This window comes from Larus michahellis, chromosome 14, assembly GCF_964199755.1.
Source record: "Larus michahellis chromosome 14, bLarMic1.1, whole genome shotgun sequence".
NCBI lineage: Eukaryota > Metazoa > Chordata > Aves > Charadriiformes > Laridae > Larus > Larus michahellis.
The window spans coordinates 5387153-5413452 of NC_133909.1; the positions used below are offsets into that span (position 1 = coordinate 5387153).

The window sequence follows — 26300 nt, forward strand, 5'->3', positions numbered from 1 at the left end:
AGTGGTTTCTTTGCAGGAGCCTCTTTGAGCTCTCTGCCAGTGCAGGGCATGTGCCGATCCTTAAATTCCTGTGCTTTCCTCTCTCGGCAAGGAAACCTGTCTCTGGAAGTGCTACGCTTGTTTCTCGGATAAAATATCGTGGAGCAAGAGGTGAAGGTGCATGTCCCACTTAGTGACTTCAGAAGTTCTCTCTGCTTTTTCTGGAAATGCTAAATACATTAATAAATAGATTAATGTGTTTGAATAATAATAATATTTGACATCTTCAGGGGAAGGTGGAGGTCTCTTTTCAGGTGTGTTTCTGTTTGAAATAACAGATACCATTCCTTCAATCACCGAGATGACTGTGCATAGCAGACTCCCAACGGAAAATGTGCCTCACCAGATATAGAGTCATAGCAGGGAGACTGCTCTACATACACCATGTTTGCATGAACCCCCTCAGTTCAGTCAAAACTTTTTTCTTGCTTTAGGAATCACCCGGACCTCCAGCGGGAGACTTCGGAGACTCAGTGACCAGACGAGTCCAAGTAAGTTGCATGAATTTCTCTTTGAAACTTCCTCATCCAATTTAAAAAAAAAAAAAAAAAAAAAAAATTAAAAAGAGAGAATGCAAGAGGTAACCCTCAGAAGTCACATCTCCTGCCTGCTGTCCAGTGGCCGTGGTTGGGAAGGCAAAGCTGGCTGCTAATAATTGCAGAGCTCTTTATGCTGCAGAGAGAGAGCAGTATATATATAAAAAGAGAACAGTATATATATTTAAAAAATAGGAAAAGAGAGAGCAATATAAAATAAAATATTAATTACTGAATAGCGGATCCAGAGAGAATAATTGCAAAGCCCCATCTCAATTGAAGGGGTCTAACACAGCGCAACAGACAGCAGGAATGGCCCGAGGTTGAAATACAGCTTTAGTAATTAGTGGCTCTTTCCATACTCTCCTTAGCTATTATTTTTTTATTGGATGTGGAGATTTATGGATTATATGTGCTTGTGACTAAATTTACGCTCCTAATTGCAGCTTAATGTTGCTGAAGCTGTTTCTGATTCCAAAGGAAGCAGGTGGGGAGGGTTTTGTTGTTTTGGTTTTTTTTTTCTCCTTGAAAAAGGTGTTTTCCAGCCTCAGGAAAGCAGTAGCAGAAGTTTTGGTGCTTGGGAGTGCCCGAGCCTGTTGTGCTCCGCTTGCGTGTGCGTGACACCGGTTGGGACTGCCTGGGGACAGAGACGCATCCCTGGTGCTTACCTGCATTATCCCCTGGGAATAGGAAATTTCAGTCTTGTCGTCTGAAATACCCAAAAAGAAGATGAGACAGCTCATTTCTGGGCTTTTCCTTTTGCTGACTACCTGCCCCGATGGACCTGTGCTGCTCCAAAGGTCCAAACCCCCACGGGAAGCATCTTTCTCCAGAATTGGGGTCTCTTGTACATCACGGATGTTCATCTTAGCAGGTGCAATTGAAATCTTCCTTCAAGTTTTCTTCTGAGATGTGACCTCTCCTTGGCGTTGCCTCCTTGCTCGCTCTGGGATGCTGCAGTTGTCTCTGTTGCAATCAGCCTGTCCCCCCGAGAACCCCACTCGCCCCAACACCCTGCTCTGGCCACGCTTGGTTCAGGGCTTTTGTCCGCCTTGTCCCCTTGGTCTCTCTGTCACTCACAGTTGCTCCCTCCAGGCTCGATTTGCTATTTCAATTCATCTTTTCAGCCCTCGTATCCTGTCTCAGCTCCCAGATGTACTTATCAAAACAGACGTTTTCAGCTTTTCCCTCTGTGTGGGTGGGAGGAGAAAGCCACCCTCGGGATGCCTTCCTGGAGCGGTGACTTCAGCGTTCTGCTGTATCAAGGCATCAGCACATGTGGAATAGGGATTAGTCACAGATGTCCGGTTAAGCGTGCACTTAAATGCCCTGGGAGCTGTGACACTGCTTGCCTGGCCCTCGTCAAATGCCAGTGATAAGCACAGGGACAGATATTAATGTTACGGCACAGACAAGGGTGACAGGGGACGTGGCATGCCGTGATGCTGCCCTGCTGCTGGGACACTTTGCATCTGGAGCTTCACAGCCGTGCACTGTCACCGTCTCCAACCCTAATGTTGCGATGTATCGGTGGGAGGATGTAAATATGGTCAGAGCGGGCCACTGCACCCCAAACTAACATCTAATGGCGGGAAAAATGTGTTGAGTCGCAGTATTGGTCTGGGTGCTAAAGCTTCACAGCAGCGATCGTTCGGTCCGGAAGAACTGAGCTGTGTTTTAAAGCTGATGCTTCAAAACTTGGCTACCAGCGCAGAAGGTGGTAGTTTTGAACTGAAGTGCATGTTTGTCTTCTGGATGTGCAAAAACAAGGTTGCAGTCTCAGCCCTGGTACCACATGTTTTCATATATATGTGTCCGAGGACAGAAATGGGAATTGGTACAGTTCCAAAGGTAACTGGAGTGTAGAGAATCTAAATTGAAAGACACAGCGCATTTGTTCAAGCTTGTTTTCTTAGACTCTAATTATATACTTTTCCACTTTTCTGGTGAGAGACCTTTTAAATGCTCATTTTTTTTTTTCAAGTTAAAATCAAATGAGCAGCTCAGTGCCCCAGTTTACATTGCAGTAAATATTTATGACTCCATATAACAGCAGCTCAGTTTCCCCTTGTTTCGGGTCCAAATTTTCCCCTCTGCACATCTGGCCTTGAACCCAGAAGCTTTTGTTCCTGTAAAAGATAAATTGGGGTTGGGATGGCTGAGCAGCGGTTGTAAGTGAAGCATCACAGAAAGGGCTTGCTTCGGGCTCTTTGCCACCCTAAACAAGGAAAGGGATGACGTGCATTTCCATAGCCACAGCTCTTGGGATCTAGACAGCTGCACAGTCATCTGGACACCATGTATTGCCTTGGGGCATGCGATGATGGTAGGAACCTGGAGATCTGATGTTGACCTCTTTTGGAAACCTTATTCTAGGACTCCTGTCAGTTTTTCTTGTACCTTTGCAGGTGGTTGTGTGGCATTGGTATGCAGCGTTGCGCAGTGAGGGCACTTTAGGATGGGAAGAATAAGCTTCTTGGAGGAACCCATTTCCCCACAGGATTATAGGGGACCGTAATTTCTTTAGGTATGTGAATCCTATGCTTTGGCTCAGTTTGTTTTAATTTAGCTGCAAAAGTGGAGTTAATATCATGTGTACCTGAGGAATGCCCTGGGAAGGGGGAGATGCCAGGTTAAGACAGCGTTCAAGTGTCTCATGGTTGTAACGGGGCTCTGCCTATATGAAGAGATGCCACAATGATTGGTACAGAAACAACTTCTGATGTCCAGCACCCTGGAGGTGCTGAGCTGAACCGGACCAGGGCCCGTTCAGTGGAAGACGCGTGGAGCTGGGCTCACCGCTGGCTCCGTCTTCCCACAGTATTGCTAGTTGTATGGTCCTCACCCCTGCAGCTCAGCAACGGGCCAGCTCAGGGCTGGACAACAGCACCGTCCTGGGGCGCAGCCTGATGGCGGGAGCTGGGAGGGCCTCAGCTCGAGGACTGGAAGGACAAGGAAGATGTCTGGGGCTTGGCACCGTCCCCCGTCCATTAGAACATGGGACCCTGCCCATAAGGTTGAGTTTGGGGATTGGTTTGGAGGCTCTGCTCAACAGGCAGAGGGAGAGGAGCGGGGTGGGAAGACGACCTTTACAAAAGGCTCCATCAGAGCTCAGAATTGCGGCCCCTAAAATGCCACTGTCACTTGATGTGGGTAGCTCAGGGCAATATTTTTGCAGAGTTAAGAACTGCTTGTCAGGGAAGTTACTCCCACTTCATTTTCCTGCAACCGTACCTGATGTATTTGAAAGAGAGAAATATGTGCTGACATTTGTCATCCGGAGCAGCGATGTGTTCCCGAGCCGGCCAGAAAACAGCCCCAGAGCAGTTGGAGTGGAAGAAATCGGCATCGTATTCCTCTTGGGCAGCCAGCTGTGCTCTGTACTTTGATTTGTTTCCAGGCTACAATTTGGTTTTTGCTAGGAGGAAGGAACTTCCCTGGCGGGGGTAATGCAGGAGGGTCCAGAAAAAAATGTAGAGCTTACTGATTTATCTAAAACAGCTTGTTTTTAATGTGTAGGTAAATGCAGGGAGGAGGATGCCTTCCAGCTGCGGCGCAGCAGAACTGCAGCTGCACCGGTGCTGTTTGTGGGTCAGGTGCTTTGTTCATGAGTGGTCCCAAAGGGGTGAGAGGGGAGCAGGTGCCTCCACTTTCCTGTTTCGGCCTTTGTGTGGCTGCAGGGCTGCCTGGAGCCGGCCCGAGCGGAGCAGGGGCAAGCTGCCAGGGCCAGCTGCAGTCCAGGGCAGGCACAGCTTTTCCATCCAAAAAAGACAGGGTGCTTAGCGGCCCCACTTCTGCATCATCAGCAGTTGGCTGAGGGTCAACCACAACTTGTCTCGGCGCTTTTTGGAAGCGTAGGGCGTAATTTAGAGAGGCATGAAGCTCAAGGCCAGCTCTCTGGGTTGCTTTAGAAAGGGGCACTCACTGATGTCATGAAACCTTCATCCAGGCAGTCCATCTCTTAAGGTCTAAATACTTCTCTTGGGTATAAAGCGGAGGGACTCCTGAGCCAGTTGTGTTTGTTGTTTGTACCAGCTTGAGCCCCTTGTCCACTCCTTAGGTTGACGGCAGTAGATAGAGGGGCCAGAAGGCACAGTGGGTGGACAAGCGTGGGCTGGAGATGCAGGAGGAGTGAGGTGGTTGGAAGATGTTGGTTGTGGTGTGACCTTGTGAGCTTTTGCTCAGCGCATGAGCTCTAGGGACCCCACAGACCACGACGGCCCTGCGCTGCCATGCTGCCCAGGGCACCCAGGAGGTCTCTGCAGGAGCTGGTAGCTGGGATTAATGAAAGTGGAGAGAATATATTCTTACATGAAAACTTCAACAAGACGTGCACAGATAGTTCTTGTCTTATGTTGCTTTTCACTGGTTAAGCCTTGCATTTTCCCTTTAATAGTTATTGATGATGTCATTGCTGGGGGGAAACAGGGCAGCTGAGGTCAAAGCAGTGCTTTTTGCATCGCCTATGAATCTCGAGATCCTTCCCCGTGGCACTGAAATGGAAAGATGTATGGCTGGGCGCGTGGAAGAGCTGAACACACATAGCTGTGGGCATAGCTTAAATGGGTGTCATCACTTCAACATCTAATTTCAGCAGGGTTCGCTAATTTAGGATGCTCCAAATTCACGCAGTGAGTTAAAGGTAGGTATGACAACAATCTTGCTGTTTCCACCTCTTGATTTAGGACCTTGCCCTGAGGACCATCTCCTCTATTTATGCCCGGAATTTGTAAGAGAGCAACTTTAGAAATTGGTTTATGTGAGGCTGGAAGTTAACCAGAATAGCGGAAATAAAAGACATGTCAAAAGCCAGGGGCTCCCTAGTCGAGCGTACATGATTACTGTTATGTAAGCTAATTCAGAGAGCTATAAAAACCATTAGGTTTTTGAGGTCTTTTTCCCCAGGGAGATGCTGCCAGAACTGTCACACATCTCCCACAGCTCGGGCACGGGTATCCCCATCACACAGCACAGCCCTCTACGTGTAATCGGGGTATTGGAGCAAACTGAGTTTGGGAACCTCTCCCAAAACCTTGGTCCAGACCTTCAGGTTGTCCTAACATTTACTGCATCCTTTTTTCAGTTTCCCATTGCCATGCTGGGATCCAGGCTGTGAGTGCAACCCTTGTCTGGCTGGGAGCTGTGGGGATGCACAACATCACTTTGCAGTGTGACGTTTTTAGCCAGGACTGTGCCTTTCACCTTGGTGGAGCAGCACAGGGGTTAACTGGTTAACTGGAGCCTTGTGGTTGCAGCCTCATGGCTTTGGATGTGTCCCTAGATGAGGTCATATGAATTCCTTTGGGCAGCCTCTATTCCCCTTTGTTTTAAGCACTGCACTGGTCACCCCAGCTGCACGGATCCCCGTGCCAAAGAGTGTCCCTGTGCACATGCACCGCTTGCTCTCCTTGGGCTCCCTAGTGACAAACCCTTGCTTGACACGTGTCCTCTTGGTCTTTCTCATCATGAGGGCGAAGTAGCGAAGGTGAAGCTCGGTCGCCAGCCAGCCTGGAGGCTCCCTCCTGCAGCAGCACGGCTCTGCGGGAAAACCCAACTCCAGGCAACAAGAAGTTGAGCGAGGTGGCTGCTCTTGATTCAGGTGCCCGATTTCCTGCACAGACACACAAGGATGGGCCTTGCGTAACGCAGACACGTGGGCTCCAAACTGCCGGGCAGAGCCCTGTGGGGCTCCCACGTGCTGCAAGCAGAGATTTGCATTACTTCCAGTGAATGAGGGAGTGTAGGCGCTTGTGTGCACAGCTAAGAACTTAAGGAGTAGTGACAGGTGCCGTGGGCCTGTTTGCTATTGAAGTGATGCGCTGAGCACTGGCGTGTCATTCTGTTCCCTTACAATACCTGTGATTCATCTCCAGTCTTACGTAGGCTCCCTTTTAGTCCCAAAAGGCTACTGGACATCACAAGGGAGTAGGTAGGTATCTTGATGCTTTCTTTGTACAGCACCTGGTGCTATGGCCTCTGGGGTGAAGAAACCAGAGACGGTGAATTATAAATCAGTGGCTCAGGAATCACCACGGATTTAATGCTCTGTAATATTTGCAGGCTTTAGTGGCAGGCTGCGCTTTTTAGATAATCATCTTCCTCACTGGAGTGTGATATGGGTTTGTTGATGAGGTCCGCAGGGTTCCCCCGAGGAAAGGAGATGTAGAGGTGCAGAGTGCAACTCCTCCGGGACAGGAGCAGTAGTCTTTGAATGAGGTTATTTATCGCCTTGGGACCACACATCTCTGGAATAAGTGTCTAATGCTCTTTCAGAGGAACCTCACGTCAGCTGCAGCGGAGAGGAGGTGGGAGAGCAGGGAAGGGGAATGGTAGTGGAATATGGTTTTATCTCATTGTGAAGGATGGAGGGGAAAAAAAATCCCAAACCAGTCCTCTATAGGAGAGTACAGTGCCCTGGGAGAGTGAAATATGTTTGTTATCACCTCTGCCAGACACAGTCCATGTCCTGCGAGGGGCCTGGCTGCGCTGGGATGTGGCTGACCCAAGGTGCCGTGGAGGAGCTGATGGCGCAGGCGAGGAGGAGCCCTCCTGGGGTTGGGGAGTGAAAGGACAGGCTTCCAGCTAAGGTGGCGACGGGCACTGGAGGAGTGGGACAGCTATGGAAACGTGTGCGTGTGGGGTGTGGTGTCTGGCACCCATCTCCTTGGGAACAGGGGAAAAACAAAGCAGGGGAGGGAAGGAGGGCTGGTGTGTCTTGGCCTGGGCTGTATGTGCTGGTTCACCCAGTGCTGGTTACCTAAGCTGCTGCGTGTGGTCACATTTCTCTCGGTTGAGTACATGTGTCTCTCCATGGTGTTTATTTTCTTCATCTTTTTGTTGCTGAAATGTCAGTTTGCAAATTGCTCTCGGGCATGTTGGCAGACCAGCTCGCGGCTGCTCAACTTTCCCTCTTCGCCTCCAAGCTTGGTGTCCCTCATCACGTGGGCAGAGGCAAATTCCCGAGCCCTGGCTGCCCACCACAGGCATCCTCTGAGCCTCCGAGGCCGGCGCATCCGGAGGTGGCTAGTGTTTACCAAAACCCCTAATTGTACCTTAGGCAGAGAGCACCGATTTACTCCTCGCTATATTTAGCTTGTGTCTGGGACTGCAAAGGGACAGGAGCGCAGCCTTTCATGCCTTTTTTTGCAGAGAGTTGACTCACTTGTAAGGCAGCTCTGCAGATGGGTTGGTGGATAAAGCACTGTAGATGTTCAGGGCTGACCTGTGAAGTACGAAGTCCTCCCTGCTGAAATTTTGGGACCCATGAAAGCAATGAATGAGGTCCAAGAAAAGCACCAGTAGCAAGAGGCACTCCTGATTGACTCAGTGGAGCAGTCAGTCCCTCCTTGGTTTAAATATTTTGTAGTTTGATTTCTGATCAAAAGCATGTGATGATGCCCAGAGAGGTATCAGGCCTGGATGATTCTGCTGCTAGATGAAAACAGGGTTGTCTACCTAATTCTGGAGTGTTTTTTCTCCTCCAGAGGATTGGCCCTCCTTCAGCAATGCGGACTTAAGGCAAGGTAAGCCACTGGTGGCGTGCTCCGGCAGCATCACAGCAAGGCAGCATCTCCCTGTGGTGTTGCAGTATGCTCACACATTGAAATCCATGTGGAGAGAGAGTCCCTTGCCTGTGCCTTCCCCATATTTTGAAAATCCCTCTGTTTAGGGATTCACCTAAAGAAAGTGAAACAAATATCTCAGCAGGTCTGTCCCCGTGTGAGGTCTCCCCTCCAGAGGAGCTGTTTCAACAGACGGGAGCAGAGTGTCGCTTCTTACAAGCCTTTGCTTCCCGTGTGTAAAATGCTTAGGAATTGTGCAGCTTTTCAACCGAGCCGTTTTCTGCTGTGGCGCCGGTGATGTGCAGGACGCTGGCCTCGCTGTGCTGCGGCTGTGCTGGCTCCAGGGCTCCCTGGGGCAAGCTCTTCTGAGGGTGGCGGAGGGGAGCTGTGTGTAATGCAACCCGTGCCCTGCCCTATTAAATAAAGCCAGAAAAGAGAAGGGCAGCCGAAAGGTGTTTGCAGAGCTTGGTGCAATCTGCCGTGTTGTAGTGAGGTGGAGCTTGGTCTCTTCTTCCAAGGAACAGGCAATGGGACAAGAGGAAATGGCCTCACGTTGCGCCAGGGGAGGTTTAGGATGGATATTAGGAAAAACTTCTTCACTGAAAAGGGTTGTCGAACACTGGAACAGGCTGCCCGGGGAAGTGGAGGAGTCGCCATCCCTGGAGGTATTTAAAAGCTGGGTAGACGTGGTGCTGAGGGACATGGTTTAGTGGTAACTTGGCAGTGTTGGGTTAACAGTTGGACTTGATGATCTTAAAGGTCCCTTCCAACCTAGATGATTCTGTGATTCCTTTAATCTGTGTGCTTGCGAGACCCCGGTGGTAACTCTCTTGAAGGCTTTTCTCCTTGATGGCTCATTCTGCCGGGTAGGAGGTGTTGCAGTGACCTGCCGGGGAGGCAGGAGGGTGCAGAGCACGTGGCTGGTCTTCAAAAGAAGAGCAAATAACAGTAGTACCATCAGGAATGCTGCTTTCCCCCAGCAACTGCTTGGTGGGGAATGACCGCAGACATTCAGGTATGGAGGAACACCCCATTTGGGGGTCTCAGGCAGTGAGTTGGAGAAGAGTGAGTGGTGAGAGGGCAAGACTGATGGTGGGGAGGAGTCCAGGAAGGAAAACATAAGGGGAGGATCGTGGAAGAGTTAACATTTATCTGAGACTCCCTGTGCTCTCCCGGGAGGGTGTGCGTCCAGTCCTCCTGCCTCGCCTTTTGCTCTGCACTGCCAGCTGCTATTAATACTTCAGCACATGAGTGTTAAAGCGCGAGCAGAAAGCCCAGGGAGGATATGCAAGGGATTTCCAGCAGTTCGAGGCTTTCAGGCAGAGAAGTTGAGAGCCAGCATGGAGAAGGCGGCCTCACAGGGGCTCTCCTTAAAGATACGTCCTTCCACGGGAGGGGATGGAACAGAGGGAGACTCGTGTAGGCATCATCTCAAGGGGCTGCATGGGTTCGGGGCCGGAGGGGAGATGCCCTGCTGCTGTTCTAGCAACCCCCTGCTGCAATGGTCATACGTGCTTCTGGGTGGCGATGAGCTCTGTGTCCTGGGTATGGGCTTTGGCAAAGCAGTAACTTGGAAGGATCTGTGTCGAACAAGTATGGGTTTTCATAAGAAATAATCAGGGATGGTCAAAATAGTGCTTGGCAGCAAATGTGGAGCAGCCAAGAGCTGCGGTCCGGGGCAGGGCAGCTTCATGTCTGCCCAGCTGGGAGAGGGGAAAGGGGGAGCAGGGAGGCAATGAAAAAATAACTGGAGAAGAGCAGGGCGGCATCATTCAGAGGATAAGTAACTCCCTTGGAAAGAGGGGTATCTCCTTGGTTGTTTGCTTTTGGGTTGCTTTTTTTTTTTTACAAATGAAAAGGAGGATTTTAGCCAGTGTTTTCTTTCTTCCCCATCCTCAAGGCTTATATAAATGTAAATGAAAGGTTCTTGGAGCACACATTCAGCGGAGGCTCAGATACTGTCGTCTGCTGGCTGGGTCCAGCCTAGGGGCAAATGGCAGAGCGAGAATATAATGGAGTAACACTTGATTGCACTGTTTGAGTTTGAACCTGTAGTTCCTCATGTGGAAAATGCTTCGCTGAACATAATTTGATTTAAGTACGCTCTGCTCTGCCGCACTGTCCTCGCCCTCTGTACTCTCCTCCCAGCTCGCTAGCACTGCAGGTAGCTGAGCTTGTGAAAGAACCCAGTTGAATCCCCATTTTTTCCTGCCTTTCCAGGCCCTGGATGTCTTTGGCTGCTCTGGCTGCTTCCCAGCACCTTTGTCAACGTGGTTTGAACCTCCGATCCCTGCAGGGACTTGCAGCCTTCATCCTTTCCAGCTCTCTCAGCAGCAATGCTGGGGTTATAAGGTGATACGTGGCTGTTTTGCTAAAAGCCTGGTGGCTGGCTGGGACCATGGGAACCAGGTAGAAAAGAACAGAACTCTTCTGTTGGATGAAATGCCACAGGAACACAGTCACAGCATAAACCTGGAGAGGCAGACAAGGAATTGCAAATAGGATCTACCCAAATAGCTGCAGGCATCTGCTGCTGCCGTGGCTGGTGATGGTGTCGATAGTCCTGAATCCCCTCCTGGCTGCACACCGGTGTCCCAGTGTGTGGCATGTCCACGCTCAGGGGTGACCTTGTGCTCTCTCCACGGCACCTTCCCTGTGTGTCTGCATATTGGTGCACAGCAAGCAGCTTATTGCTTAGCAAAGGGTTTGGGCGTTGCTGGGCTAGCCTAGGGAAGGTGTGAGAGAGATAAAATTCAAACTGAGCCTGGAGCAGGGTTTGGTTGACTTTTCTTTTTTTGTGATTTCCTTCCTAGCTTTCTCCGCACCTGGCAGTGCTTTCCTGCTGGCTGCCACCCCTGGTAATGTTTAAACCCACGAGGTGGGGTGAGGGAAAGCGTGTGCACCCCGGTGCCAGCCTTGGCAGGCGCGGGGCAGCGGAGCAAGGCTCCTGGGCTCCTGCTTTGTTTCAGCTTCTTGTTTGCGAATGGAAATTGGGTTTACATAGCAGTTTCCTAAAAGCTGCTCCTGCTTCTTCCCTCTCTCCCTAGCTCTGCCAAAAGGCAACCCTGGGGGACCTTGAACCCTGAGAAAACAACCTCAACGAGGGGAGAGTCTTCTCTGTCCCCTTCCCAAACCCTGGATGTGCTTGACTTCCCCCCAGCCTTTTTTAAAAAAATGCGCTTTATTTTATCTTTCTCTATATAGACTTGTACAGTGCACAGACCACTAAATACCCATTTAAACAGGCACATGGCCAGCTTCTCAAAAACCAAGGAGAGTGGGGGACCCCCAGCCCTGTAACGTGCAGGTTGCTGGAACTGCACCTTCGAAGGGAGCAAACGCCAATGGGCCTCCTGGGCACGGTGTGGCCGAGCACCCACACCTCAAACCCGGACACCCCAGTGCCCCCGCTACCTGCGGCAGTGGCAGGAGCGCTTTGCGAGCACTGCTTCGTATGGAGACATGTGATTATGGAGATAAATCCATTAAAATTTGCTTGGGGACTTGAAGTTTGAATGAGAGCATCGACCTGGAGCTTTTATGAATATAAAGTTTAATTGCGTTAATCATTATTTGGATGCGCTTCCCCGAGTGCCTTGTGGTGATATGCCCTGTGAGAAATTATGCCTTTGCCTTGTGCCTCCTAATCACCTGGGTCTTGATGGGTTAAAGTTTACCAACATGTGTGCTGCCCCCATCCCTTCTTCCTTTCCATTCACCTTCTTCCTTTCTTGATACTTCCCCTGAGCCTTTCCCTTCCTCTCCAGCGTAAGGAGCTGGGCAATGAAGGCTGCTCGGTGGAGGCAGTGGGCTGGATTTTGTGCTGCGTGAGGCTGTGTGGCTCCCCTGGGTCCTCGCTTTGTGTTTGGCACCTTCGCGGTCTCGGGCAGGAAACACGGTTTTGGTCTGTGCCTGGGAAAACATTGCTTATTGTCCCCTCTGATGCCTTAGGCACTGGCAGCAGGATCATGCAGAGCTTTAATAGGGAATAGAGAATGAACAGGAATTTGGGAAGGAATCTGAACCTCCCTGCCCAGGGAATAGCCCTCTGGGGATTAGAGAGAAACTTCCCTAATGGATGGACCGTCCTGGGGCTGCCTCCCACCAGCTCTCTGCTATTTATTGTGCAGTGGGGGGTCCTGGCCTGACCCCACCGCTTGCTGTTAGCTGTGTTCCTCCCTCTGGTTTGGTGACAGTGACACTGCATCAGCTGCTGCATGGGGAAACGCATGAGTTTGCTGGGATTTTTCATACTGAAAAGCAGTGCAAGGTAGGTCCAGACTATCCAAAGGTCCCAGCAGCACCTGGACTCTTTCCTTGGAAGTTTGTTCATCCAGCCAGGAAGCAATTTGCCCTTCTGCCTGTGCTATGGGGGAAGGTGCCAGGCTCTGTCGCAGCTATCATAATTGTGATTTTTTTTTTTCCATGTGAACTGTGAGCATTTTGGGGTAAAAAGTGTCACGTGTGAGGTGCTGAGCACAAGAGGGTCCCACCATTGTGCCTGGCTCACGTAGCAGCCGTGCCATCCCCGCTGGCGTCTGCCATCCCGGCCTCTGGGCTGCGGGAGGGCTGGCTTGTTTGCCAGCTCTGGGGATGGAGGCTGTGCCCTCGCATCTGGCTGGGTGACTCAGGCTCCGCGCTATCAATAGGAATCGGCGGCGGATGACACAGGGGGTCGAGTGGGGCAGTTTGGGCGGCGCTGTGCCCGCGGGCAGCACGGGCACCGTCTCGGCGGAGGTGCTAACGCGGCGTCCCCGCTGCCTGCGCTGGCCACTGGCCAAGTGGAAGTTTCCAAGCAGGGCCAGCCCATTGCTGCAGCCGTTCATCCCTCCATCCCGGCCAGGGAGGGGAGGATCTGGCGACGGGCTCCGCAGGACTGCTCCCATCCCGCTGCATCCCTGTGCCCTGCCTGGGCATCGCGGGGAAGGAAAACTGCTCTCCGGTCCCACCTCTGCTCCTCCGTGAGACCAAGGAGAAGACCAAGGGCTTCTGCACGGGGCAGAGACTTTCACTGTTGCTTTTGGGCTGGCTGCAGAAATCCTCCCCTTATCGCCGCTCTGCAGAGGGGAAGAAGGCGAAGCGGGGGCTCAGTGCCAGGGCCGGCGGCAAAGCTCTCTGGCGGGTCGCACGGGGCGAGTAAACGTGTGCGGAGCTCAGGTCCTGCCTGGTAGCAGCAGCAGCCCATGATGCTGTGCTGGGAATGAAGTCAGCCTTCATCAGCCGAATAGTTTATGCATGAATCGGAACTTCAGACCTGGCAGGGTGGGGGAATGCGCAGGATCTGCGCTCTTTTAAAATGCTGGAGCCAAGGAAGGAGGAGGGGATAGAGGAAATAGCAGGAAAATAAGAGTGGGGAAGCGAGGATTGATTTGAGAAGCTGGATGAGTTGTTCACCCTGTTATTGCGAGGAGCCAAGTTCCTTAAGCATCTCCTGGTGGATATTAAGAGGGAGCTGTGGAGGCTGGAGCGTTCCCCTGGACACTCGCATGCTGTAGCTTTAAGACTCTTTAACAGAGGACTCGGGATTTCCAGTTTTCCTGCGCCTGGTGGAGTATTCCAGGGAGTTACGAGATTTTTCGGGTCATGCACCCCCTTTTCCTTTTTTCTTCCTCCTTTCTCTTCCTCTCTTACTCTTCCTTTTCTTTTCAAAGAGACAAAGCTACTTCAGTTTGGAGCACAAACATATGATCAGCACATGGAAATGTGGTAATTTGGATGCATTCATGATTGCAACAGATTGAAGAAATTAGACCAGACAAAGAGCTTTTTTTGGAAGAGGAGGAGGAGGAGGCAAGGCAAGGAGGGAGGGAGAGTGGGGGAAAGAAGGGGACGCCACCGAAAAAAGGGACGGCCGTGACACGCGGATGCTAAATATATCCTGTAGTAATGGAGAAGGACCGGATTTCAGGTAGGCTATTGATCTTTTAATATGTTATATTTTGCTTCTGCCCTCTTACCTTTCCAGCAGCTTCTGCACTTTAAGAAGAGAAACTGCCATGCTCCGGGTGGATTTCAGCCGATTCCTTTATTTATTTATTTTTTTTACAATGCTTCCTTTCTGCATTTCTTTCTCCTTTTTTTTTTTTTTTTCCATCCTCCTGAGCCCTCTAGACAGAAGGTGGTTCCAGCAGAAGCCGTGTGTCTGTAGGGGGGAGCGAGGGGGGAAAAAGAAACTGCTTTCTAGGTCTGGATCTCATTTGAGTCTCTCTCTTCCCCCCCGCCTCTGCTCCCATGTGCCGCTCGGCGCGGGGGGATGAATGCTGAGCCTGTTAGCTCAGAGCTGCGAGCCGGGAAGAGGGAGGAAAATAGCCGAGCTCTTGGCATGGAGACGCATTTCTGCTCTGAAGGTTGGCTCCTGAGTGTGTGTGTGTGTTGTGGTTGAGCTTTCTCTGCGTGCCAAAGTATCTTCCCCTGGCTTTTGCCCTCCCATCCTGCCTGCCTGCGTGTCCCATGGCCGTTCCTTGCTCAATGCTGGAGCTGGTGGCCGGCGACCTGGCGCGTGCTTCACCTTGCCGGCCATGTGTTGGGGGTGTTTGGGTGGGGGGAGGATGGAGGGCAGTTTGCGGAGGAATGAATAACCCCCTTTAATCCCCAGCTTCCCTGCAAATCCTGGCTAATGGTGCTTGTCCGAATGGTTCCGAAAGTTGCTCCCGGGTATGTTGAGCTGTTGGGGAGCGATGTTGCAGCGATCTGCTTCTGGGGTGGCCGTGACTGTAACCGTTTGCAAGGAGAGGGGACTGTCAGCGTGGTGTCACCCATGAGGCTTGGTCTCTGCGTGTGTGAGCAGGATGGCCAGGATCAGAGAAGTGCCTGTGCCAAAATTGGCAGACCTGGCGCGCTGCAGCCCAATGGTGGGTCTCTCCCGCCTGGCATGGTACGGTGCAGCTTGCCCTGCTCCGGCACAGCAGCCCTGGGAGGCATGAGGCCTCTTCTCCTGGGCGTTCCCAGCTGGCTGCTGGGCATAGGCGCTGGGAGGGAAACCGCAGGGATGAGAGGAAACGCTCAAGCCAGGGTGGAGCGAAACTGTGGCCAGAGAAAGCTGCTCCTATGGTTGGCCTGTACCAGACCCACAGGGCCCCATCCAGGGATGTGCTGAGAGCACCCAGTGCCCCTGGACAAGGACATACCTGCAGGAGCATCCTCTGTTCCCTGCCGCCTCTGGAGAGTGTGGATGCCACCTTCTCATCCCTCTTTCCATTACTCTTGGTCGTGCTTTCTCCTCTGCTTTAAGCCACTTCAAAGCATTCCTGAGAGCTGCCCATAACTCGGAGCCTGGTGGGTGTTTCAGCAGCGCAGGGCTTTGGTCTGGGTAGCTTCTGCCACTGCGTGTGGGGACATCGGGGAGAGGAGGAGGTGGCAGGGACGGTTTGGTCCCACCATGGTGTGGCCTTTCCCATCTCCTGTTACATCCTCGGTGTCTCAGTGGGTCCCCTCCCCACATGCAGAGGTGGCGGGCGGCTCTGCAAAGGGTCACTGGTGGGAAAGGGAACTCCCCGGTGATGTGATCTGGGGCTCTTTGTTCCTGAAGAGCATCAAAGGTGGGTTTCTCTCAGCCTTTCAGCTGCACATCGTGTTCAGCTGTGGCGAGGAGCGCAGAGCCCTTGTGCCTGGGCTGGCTGTTGCCCACTCCCAGGGCGTGCAGCACCCGGGGACCCTGTGGGCAGGAAGAACCCAGGCGAGTGTCTTTGTGCCAAGATGCAAGAGCTCTTGCTAACCGCCGGGAGCACGGTTGCAAATCCCCAATGTCTGAGTGCGTACGTGTTTCACTGACCTCTGCTGGAACTGGCTTTTCTGTGGGTGGTTCAGATGGGGCCGAGCCGTGGCAGGGAGGCAGGCAGGGCACACGGCTGTGCTCGGTGGCCTGGGGCAGGCGTAACCAACCATAGCGTGTGCCTTAACCTAAGGCGGTTGTGCCCAGGGGCTTGGTGTGGGATGCTGAACATGGCCACTCTGCCCTTGAACAAGCATGAGTGGGTTGTGTGTTGCGTGGCTGCCCAGAGCTGTGCCGGCCATCTCAGCAGCGTGTCTGATACGTACTTCCACTGTGAAATATGGGATGGGATGGGGGAACAGATGGCAGAAGGGCTGGTCTTGGGTCTTCTCCGCAGGTCCCTGCTTGCAGGGGTCAGTGCAGGCAGGGAGAGCTGCTCGGTGGGGCAGCAACAGAGGGAATGCAAAACCCGTGTGTGGGGACAAAGGAAAACCGTGCTCAAGATTTGGGGCATAAAAGTGACAATATCACCAGGTCACGCTGTGGGGTCCCAGGTCCATGGCGCAGCACAGATTCACAGGGTGAGCTGCTCGGCTCACGCTGGCCGTGGACTCTGGCACCACTGTGGTGGTGGGGGAGAGGAGCAGGGAGCAGAGCTGAGCCTGCCCCGAGCTCTCCCCTGCCGCAGCCACACAGGCAGCGCTCCCGGCACGGGCAGTGGGAGAGCCGGGGCTCTGGCTTTAGTGACTAACCGAAAGATGACTCAGATGAAAGCAGATCCGTGCAGCGCTGGGGGCCACGTCCCAGTCACTCTTCTGGCCCTGAACATGCTTTTAATTAATACTCTGCTGTGGGTGGGAATGGCTGACTCCTGAGCTGAGTGTGTGGCTGCCGGACAGGGTGAGGGCACCCCAGGGCGGGTGGGAATTGGGTCTGGCCTCTTCTTTGAGGGCTTCTTTCCCACAGCTGCTGGAGCTCGGCATGTCCCATGGGGTCCCTTCTGCCCAGGGAGAGCTCAGGCTTTCTTGCACAGAGTGGTGTCCCCGATCCAGATCCCATCCCTGCGGATGACAAGAACCTTGTGTTTTGGGGGAAGGCATCGAAGGTGCGAGGTGATGCTGTAGCTCCGTGCCTGGTTTACTGCCTGCTCCGGGGCACCGAGGGTCTTCCTCAGTCTCTGTAACAAGGTACCAGTCTCGGCTGGTGCCTTTAGGTGCTGGTGTAAGAAACAGTCCCGTATAACCTGCTAGTCCCTTTTAATCTGGTTAAACCATCTCTCACGCATTTCTGCAGGCTAATACTGCATGAAAAGCCTTAGCTCTAAATGAGTTTGTTCCCAGGCATCCCTCTGCAATGGTTTTGGGGCCGGGCAGCCGTGCTCTGGGGTGCTGCGTTCCTCACATCTGCCCCTTCTCTCTGCCTTGCCAGATTGCTTTGGTGGCAGTGGCCTGGAGATGGCTCTCCTGTCTTTCCCTAGCAGATGGCTCTTTTGACTAGTCTAGATCTTGCCACAAAGCCTTAATTGTTAATGTCACAGGGCCCCTTACCTCTTCTCATTGAAATGTCTGGGCCCACAGCACCCCGAGTGGCGGGGTTTTGGTCACTGTCACGATGCGGGGACAGGATGGGTGCAACCGTGGGAAAGGAGGTCTGATCTCCCAGGTAGATTATGAATGTCACCTTTAAAATTGCACTGTGAAAGCTCCTTTTAAGAGTTAACAAATGATGAGTAGGTGATTGTAACACCTGACTGCAACGAGTGGCATGTGTTAGTTGGTGCCCAGCAGCTGGGAGTGCTGTAGGTGCTGGCAAGCAACCTGCCGAGCTCCAGCAGGAAGGATGAGCTGTTTGTTAACCCATTGCCGATCGTTCTTAATCTTTCGGTTATGCATATATCCACCGTGGCTGTGTCTGAGTGTGCACGTTCGTACAGAGTTTGACGGGGTTTTATACATCATACTGTGCACCTAAATGATTTGAGCAGTGAGGAAACAGCCCCTGTTCGCAGCGTGCGGCTTCGGGAGGCTGAGCAGGCAGCAGCGCTCAGAGGAAGTGCATCGAGGCAGAGCATCTTCAGTGGTCCTCAGAGCCACCTGGGGAGCACTACGTGCCTGGACTGAGCGGTAGGAAAGGGGATTTAGGGACCTTTTATGGGAATGCTGGAGGTGTGAAGGGTTTTTGGGAGAGAATGTACTTGTTTCTTCTTTTTTTTTCTTTTTTAAATAGAAGTAAATCTTTAAAATGCATGTAGCAGGGCAGAGGGGTGGGGTTGCTTTGAATCACTTTAGGTATCTTTTGTGTCTCATGTTTCTTGGTGTCCCTATTATTCCTAGGAAATGACAGATAAAAGCCTGACCTGTTTCTTTTTAGGGGCCTTCTCACAGCTATGCATCTTCTTTTACCAAATGTTTTCCTTTTTCCTCTGGCTTCCAGCACGTCACAAATGTGGGACACCAGCTCGGGCATTTACAGTCTGGGTCGTTCTACCTCCTGCTAGATGCCACCGTGTTCATCCAGCCCTGGCACCCGGGGCACCTTCCTGTCCGTCCTGCCTTTGCTGGCGGCTGTTGGTCTGTCCTTAGCCCTCCATTCTGCTGTCAGTGTCCCACTGCTCCTGTCCCCCCCTGCTGCTGACCCCCACAGTGTGTAATGCCCTGTCCCCCGAGGCCACGGGCTTGTGCGCTAAGCACTGTAAAAACTACCTGCAGCTTTTTTCACCCGAGTTTCTTGTTCAAGCATTTACCTTCATCCTAGATATTGTGTAGTAACCTGTTGTGACTGTGGGTTTTGGCTTGCTTAGTAGTAAGCCTATGCAGGCCCTATCTCTGGGCAGGGTTTGGGTTTCGTGAGGCTGCGGAGGTGCCTGTGCAGAGGTTTGTGTTCGCAGTGTGCTCTGTGCTGCTCCCAGACCGCCCTTGGCTGCCTGCTGCTGCCTGGCCCGCGGATGTGTTCCCGCAGTTGCCTGAGGCATGTCAAGGTATGAAGCGTTATCCGTTTCCTGATGTCTGCTCTTAAATCTGCTGGAATTTCTGCTCATCTCCATTAAATACAATCCCGTTGCGGGGCACAACTCATCTCTCGCCTGACAGCCCAGGTAACGTTTCTCGATATCGCTCTGTTGAACTTGGCTGACCCCAGGGCAGGAGCTGCTTTGCTGCCTGCCCTCCTGCTCCGTGCTCTTTGCTGGATGGCTCGGAGCCTCCCAGCAGAGCGATTCCCATGCTGCTGGGGTGAAGGAGGACATTTCTCATGCTAGTCAGGGCTCTTCCAAGGTCCAGCATACCATAATGCTGAGTAGGAGCAAGTACGTAGTTAGGGAAGTATGTCTGGGTCAACACATGTCTTCTGTTGCCTTAATGATCTCAGAAGCACAATATCTCTGGCCCGTTGGCTTCTCCACGCAGTACTTCCAGCTGTAACTAATGGACAGAATGATTTGTTGGAGAGCAGTAAAGCTTTGTGCTGCGAGCGCTGTAGTCGGGCTCAGGGCTCTGTGGCCTGACCCAGGCCTCGTACGGGCAGTGGGGAAGGTCCTGATGGGCAATGAGTCCCATTTTAGGGACAGTATGATACCTGAGAAGATTTAGGTGGAATTTCTTGCTCTGCCCAAAATTTTGTGTAAATCCGTGGGAAAAGACATTTGTGCTCCCATTATCCTTTGATTTTGGGTGAGGATTTGGTGTTTGGGTCTCTGCGCTGAAGCCCTCTGTAGGTAAAGGGGGGATCACAGCAGTGCCTGCGGGTGGGAGCTCAGAAATGCAGCTGGAAACTCAAAGTTATTCTGACGCTGCAGCAAAGGGAGTCGTGAGTCTCCAAAATGGGTGCGTGCGTGGGAAATGATGCTGTTCCACCTGGACTACGAGCGCCTGGTGGTTACTCTGAACAGCTGGTGGAGACAGCATCCTTTACGTACGTGCTTAAGCCGTGTCCATGCACAACGTCCCCTTTACACTGAGTGTGTTGGGCTATGCCCGCTGCTGCTTCCCGATGGCTTCTGTTTGCAAGAGCAGTTTCCTTCCTGAGCACCAATTGAAAATTATTTTTCCCATGGTCGTCTCTGAGTGGGGTATGGCACCTCCTCTGCCTCTCCTCTAGCGCTTTGGGATGCTGCTGTTATATTTATTAGTCCTGTGCTAGCAGCCGGGTACCACATCCCTGGCACGGGAAGACGGTGATCCCTTGCTGCTGTTTGAGTGGCAGGTGAAGTGAAATCGCCCTTCAGTGCAACATTCAGAAGAGCGATGGCATGCCAGTGCCAAGAGCGTTGTTAGAGATTTATAAGTAGCTCTGTTTTGTGGCTCGAGAGAGAATGGGCATGATTTTACAGGTGAATAAAATGTTTTACAAGCAATGGTCATGCAATAAAACCTGAAAGTGCATTTTTTTTTTTTTTGTAGAATCATAGAACAGCCCAGGTTGGAAGGGACCTTGAAAGATCCCCCTGGTCCAGCCTTTTGTGGGAAAGGGAGCCTGGATGTGAGATCATCTAGCACCATGTCCAACCACATCTTGAAAACCTCCAGTGATGGGGACTCTACCGTGTCCCTGGGGAGGTTGTTCCAGTGATTGATTGTTCTCACTGAAAAAAAAAAAAAAAGCCAAACCAAAAAAACCCAAAACCAACAACAACAAACAAACAAACAAAATCTGTCTTGTATCAAAATGAAGATTTTCACTTTTTTTTTTCCTTGGCCTGATCCATGTTCATGCAAAGTTGGTGTCACACAAACAAGTCTGTATTAATTTGGTGATTACGTCATTACTTATAAACTAAAGTAGTCGTTCTTGGAGCAAATTCTGGATTCCAGTGAAACCAATTCGAGGAGTGATAAGCGTGATTCCTTGGATGCAGAATTTGTGGGGGAGGCTGCCATTAGCTCTGCAACATCTCCAGCTTGCAACGTTGACCACAAACTGGCAGGAAGGTTGTGGCTTGAGGCTGTGGAAGTAAGGATTTGTTTGCGTTTCACTCCTGGCTGTCTGATCTGGAAAATTAAACCATATCATCAAGACAACCAAGTTTGATCTTTGGAGCAGAGAAATACTCACATTTTGGTTCTTTTGTGTCTGAAATGTTGATTCCTCAAAATCCTGTTGGGTTTGGAGAAGTGGGGTCAGGGCATAGAGGTGCGAGCACCCTCTGGTGTGGCTGTTAATGAAGGTATTGGTCTGTATGTTCAGAAAGGACCCTCTCCCTGCCTTTCCCCCCTGCTGAGCTCTCCCTCCGTGTCTCCCCAGCCTGGGGCAGCATCTGTATATGCCTGCGGCACCCCCCTTGCTGGCAGCCCACCCTCTGCCAGCTGGCACTGCCTGCCTGTAGTGCTCTCTCCTTCCCTTCCCTATGAGTGCGGGACGTCCTTTTTTATTAGTTTCAGATGCTTTTTCTTTCCAGGGCTGTGTGCTTCAAGTTCTTAGTCATGGTGCTGGAGAAGGGACTTTGGTGAGGTAGGCAAGACCTTGCTGATGAGGAGGCAGACTGACATGGGGGGGTTTGGGGGCCAGGGACATGAGCTCTGTAGGTGCTGGGTGTTTTCTGAGCACCTGGTCCTTTGCAGTGATGGGAAACACCAGGCCAGATTGAAGGGGTTCACAGTGGCTGAGCATCTCAGATGAAGCCAGAGCCTTTGTCAAGGGCAATATGTGTTTGAGTCCACCCGGGGGGGTTTCGGGGGACAAATGGAAAGAGTTAAAATCCTGAATGCTTGGCAGGGATGCTTGCTTTGAGAGCTGGAAGGGGGCTCCTGGGGAGTCAGTGGAGTGAAACTGCAGGTTGGGAAACCTGGATCAGGACTCGGACCCAGGCTTTGAGCCTAGGACCAGTTTCTGCTTTGCCATCGGACGGGTGAGAGCAGCTGTATTGGGCAGAGGTGCACAGCACGGTGGGTGAGGCTGCTTTCAGTGCCTGGGTCTGGGACTCTGTCCCTGTGCCACTGACTTGTGTGACCTCCAGCAAGTCACTGCCTCCCTGTGTTTAGCTGTCCCCAAGATGTTCACTTGGACTTTGAGGTTTGGGCAGGTCCCTATTTGAGCTTGGTCTGTGTGAGGGTCTGTATCTTGGCACCTTGAGAAGCACCTGGTGCTGGACAGTCCATGAGCTGTTGTACCAGCTGGTCCCTGGCTCTCCCCAGTCCATAAGGGAAGAGTTTCAAGATCATCTCGTCTAAGCAGTGGTGGAAATACGGAGCATCATGCTGCCAGCACCCTGCTGCCTGGCCTGGTGGCTTGGGAGGCTTGTCCCAGACTGTGGCGGCGCTTTTTCCTGCCCAGGAGCGTTTTGTGTGAAACGCTCTGTTGCTGATGTTGCTGTGACAGTGCTGTAGGGACCCCAGCTCTGGTCAGAGTTTTTGGGTGATGACTGCTGGCTGTACTTGGAGACCAGGTCCTGATGACTTGTACAGAGACAGAGTGAATTGCCTGGGGCTGCGCAAGTGATCAGTGTCAGATCTCCCACTTCCCACTCCAGAGACCTGTTTCCTTGACTACGCTGCCTGGAAAGGAGAGAGAAGAGGCTATTTTAACTGCTTCAGCTGGCCTTTGCAAACCTATACCCTGTGAAGAGCCCTCCAGAACTTCCTTGCTGCTTTTTTAGCACATATGTGGAGGCCATACCTGAGTAAGAATCATCTTGTTTGACTTTACTAACCACCTGTGTGTTTCTAAGGAGGAGTTACCCGCTTGGGCCGGATGACTGAGGTCCCTGGACCCTTTGCAAGACCCCAGAGGGGGTCACCCTGCATTTCAAGTAAGGTTATCAGCAGCTGTATCCCAGCAATCTCTATCGCTGGTTTCCAGTGTGCTAAGGGCGGTGTCGCCATCCCCAGAGGCTTCAGTCTTGCATCTCTTTGACTCACGAGTCTCACTCCCAGTGACTCATCCCTATCCCCAGGGGTGCCTCGGGGCTGGGAACGGGTTTCCCGTGGGGCAGGCAGGGATGACCCAGGGATGACCGTGGGACCCCAGGCACCGGGCAAGGATGCTCAGCCTCGGGAAGCGGCGATGTTGGGAAGCACACCGCGCTCCTTGCTGCGGGACTGAGGAGGGGATGGTCCTCCGGTGCCCGGCCCGGGCGGGGGATGCTCTGGGTGCTGCATCTTTCCCTGCCGAACCCCAGCTCCGGGGGGGTGGCGGCGGCCGGGCCGGTGCCCGTTAGGTGGCGGTGTCCGCCTCCCCGCCGGCTGTCGGGGCGGAGCGGAGCGTCGGAGCGGGGGCTGCCGGGCTGCCCCTGCCCCCGCCGTGGCGTTGCTCATCCCCTGCCCCGGCCGGTCCCCCGGGAGCTCCCTGCGCCGCCGGCTCGGATGTCACCTCCCAGAGCAGGAGCGGGGCTGTGGTGATGCTCGCCTGTAAAAAGGCAAATAACTGCTAAGGGTTACAGCAGAGAATAGTAAATTCTGATGCGTGTAGCTATGGAGGGATTTTATTCCGTGAAAATAAATAGATATTTCTCACCGTGCTGCTAAAAGCATCTGGCTGCCCCTGCCCTAAACAGACCAGCTTTATGGCACAGCTCTTATTTACCGATGGGTCAGGATTTAAGCTGCGCCGGGAGGGAATGACCTCCTGGCAATTACAAGCTGGGCTGTTGGAGTCCTTTTCCTGCTCTTCCACTAAATCGCCCTGCATCCTTGCGTAAATCATTTAACACGTGTGCTCTAACTTCCTATATGGAAAATGAGGTAGATACTTTCCGCTTCTCATAGGCACTTCAGGAACCTCTGCTAGACAGCTGTGGGGGATTTGTCATGATAAAGCTGGGAATTTGACCCTTTTGAGTTGCCGGCACCCCTGTGCAGGGCAGGGATGGGGCTCCCTGTGGGGTGGAGGCGATGGCTGGTGCTAATCTGAGATGTGGGGCTGGGGAGTAGCTGAATATCAGGCTGGAGGCATGAATTGTTCTCGCTGGATCCATCTCTGCTGGGGAGCACAGGCTAAACAGCAAGAACATGGGATTTGTTCCTGGGCTGTGATGTCCGTCCCTGGGTCACCACAGGCACGGCAAGTGCAGGCAGAGCTTCCTCGGGAGGGACTCTGGTGCTGAGGGGTGCAAAATTACCTGTCAGTGCCATGTTCACAGCTACAGCACCACCAAACACCAGCTTACATGTCTCCTGCTCCACAATAGCTTCAAGCGCTGTCAGACTCTTATCCGTTCACCTGGGAGATGGAAGGGACATAAACCCATTTGTCTTTCTGTGCTGTCTACTGCTGGTGAACTTCAGCTGAAGTCTTTAAACATTGCCCTCTCTCTCCCAGAAGATGGCCTTCTCCTGGTATGAGCCTGGCATGTCCCCCTGAGTCCCCTCCCCTGAAGCATTTAGCAGGTTTGCTTTCTTGCTTTACTTCTCCCCTGTGGCTTCTCTCGGCTCCATGAGGTCAATGGGAGTCGGAGCAACAAGGCTGGAGCTGCCACTCCAGAAACATTGACCAGGAGGCCTCATGCTTAAGTGTTCATGGATTTGTCAGGATAGAGGCAAAATAGGCCACCTTGAGAGCAAATGAACCAGTGGGCCAGGAAGCAGAAGGTGTTCAGCACCTAAAATACTTACCATTTCTTTCCTCTCTTGCATTCCAAAGGGTTCAAGTGGAGAACTGGTCAAACCCAACTTTAGCTGCCTAAGAAGGGCTGGTTGACATCTGTATTGACAGCTGCTCTCCAGGGAAGGGGGCCCTGTTGGCAACTGCCACGTTGGTGAGCAGTTTGTCGGTTGTGCTTTGGGGTGGTTGTTGGGTTGGTTTTTTTTTTTTTTCCAGAAAACACGAAAAATTCCCAGTGGGTGGAGAGGGAAAGTGAACTATGGAAACTGTGTGTCTCGTGCTCTCGGTTGAAACACACCCTGGGGAAGGCACATCCTCCATAAGAGGAACAGCAGTATTGGCCACGAACCAGGAAACCCTCCCCTCCCCGCTGCCCTGTGCAGCAAGAGCTGAGTGCCGGAGGCAGCAGTTCCATCCAGAGGGGCTGGTCCTGGTTCCTCTTCTCATACCTCTTCACCCCTTGGGACACCCACCGGAGTTGCTTGTTTAAGTGCAGATGATGCTCCAGGGTTCTCTCCCCTTCGCTCATGTTTCTTTCTTTCTTTCTTCCCCCCCCCGCCCCCAGCAGACAGGTGTTACTGGTAGTGCTGGGCTCCGTACTCGGGCTGGTCACTGGTTGTGCTGTGAGAACATGGGGAATGTGGCTGGATTTCGAGTCATGTCCTCAGCGTCGGCTGAGATGTGTGGTTTGGATGCCTGCCCGAGCCTTGCTCCAAAATGATACGGCAAGAGGTGTGTCACGGCATTGGTCTTCGTTTGGCTCACACACGTGTACTGAAGCTGGGTTGTTAAAACTGGCCTTTTATCTCATAATTGATCCCCAAATTGGGGATCTCTGACGTTCTCTACTCGCTTCTGTTGCTGCTCCACAGCCCCCTCGCTGTCTCCAGGCCACTGGGAGAGGGGGCCCTTTGTCTGCAGCTGGTGAGGAAACAATCTTGCTCTGTACAAAGGCAAGAAGGGGACAGCCAGCGGCGCAGGGGACAGGGGGCGGAGGGAGGGGACGTTCCACAGCAGGCGATACAGAGGTGGTTCCGTCGTAGAGGCTTGAAGGGCTGCAAGGCAGCTGCCTGGATGGGAGCGCTGCAGACCTGGGGGAAGAAAGGAGAGTATTTTGGAGAAAAGGACGTGGGAGGCAGAGGGAGGGGTGTCGGGAGGGCTTTGCAGCGGGAGGAGTGGGGAAGCAGGCTGAGCTCTCCCTTTCTTGGCTCGACGCCTTCCTCCCCCTCCTCTCGCTGCGTGCGGCGTTTCCTCTCGCAGGCCAGCAGAGACCCGGACCCCGCTCCGTCTCTGGTAAAGCTCAGGCTTGTCTGCTCGCCCAGGCTTTGCTCGTCTGCCAGACCCCGTGCAAAGCAAGAGGAGGTTTGTTTTGCTGCTGGGTACCCGCAGAGCCACGCAGATCCTCTGTGAATCTAAACAATTTTTCTGCGTTGAAAGAGTTCATCATACAGCACTAAGTAGCCGTCAAAACTGAGCAACTTAACTCTTTTTCTTTGATAAACTCCCTCTTGCACAAAGATGCACGTTCTCTGGTGGCCGCCAGCGCCCTGTTTCTGGCCGGAGCCCCTGTGTGCCCTGGCAGTAGCGAGCATTGCACAACATAAATCATGGGAAATCCGGTTCTGTGTCCGACCTACTGTTCAAAGGCACCTTGGTTGCGCTCAGGACATTCTGATGACAGATTTTTCCCATGAAATAAAAAGCACTCACTGTTGACAAACAAATGGATCCGAAGTGTTAGATTTACTGTCAAATTTCACTGCTGCTAGCTTAAAATCTGGAGGGCGTAGCGGGGTAAAACCAAGGGTAGCTTTAGGGGGCAGAAGTTGTCTGAACTTTAACAGAAGTTCACGTTGTGTTTGGAGTTGAAATTCAAGTTGCTGCTGCTCCCACCTACGATACCTGCATCCCTTCAGGAGC

General features: G+C 52.5%; 1 protein-coding gene across 3 annotated transcripts in view; it reads left to right on the forward strand.

Annotated features, from left to right (window-relative positions):
- SEPTIN9 (septin 9) overlaps positions 1-26300 on the forward strand; it is a 143682-nt gene that overhangs the window by 25572 nt on the left and 91810 nt on the right. The window contains exon 2 of one of the 3 annotated variants that reach the window (XM_074607563.1): positions 474-530. In XM_074607563.1, the coding sequence (XP_074463664.1) occupies positions 474-530 (57 nt within the window). Of the gene's footprint in view, positions 1-473; positions 531-13907; positions 14485-26300 lie in introns of those variants that run through there. The other 2 variants (XM_074607561.1, XM_074607565.1) reach the window with 2 other exon arrangements.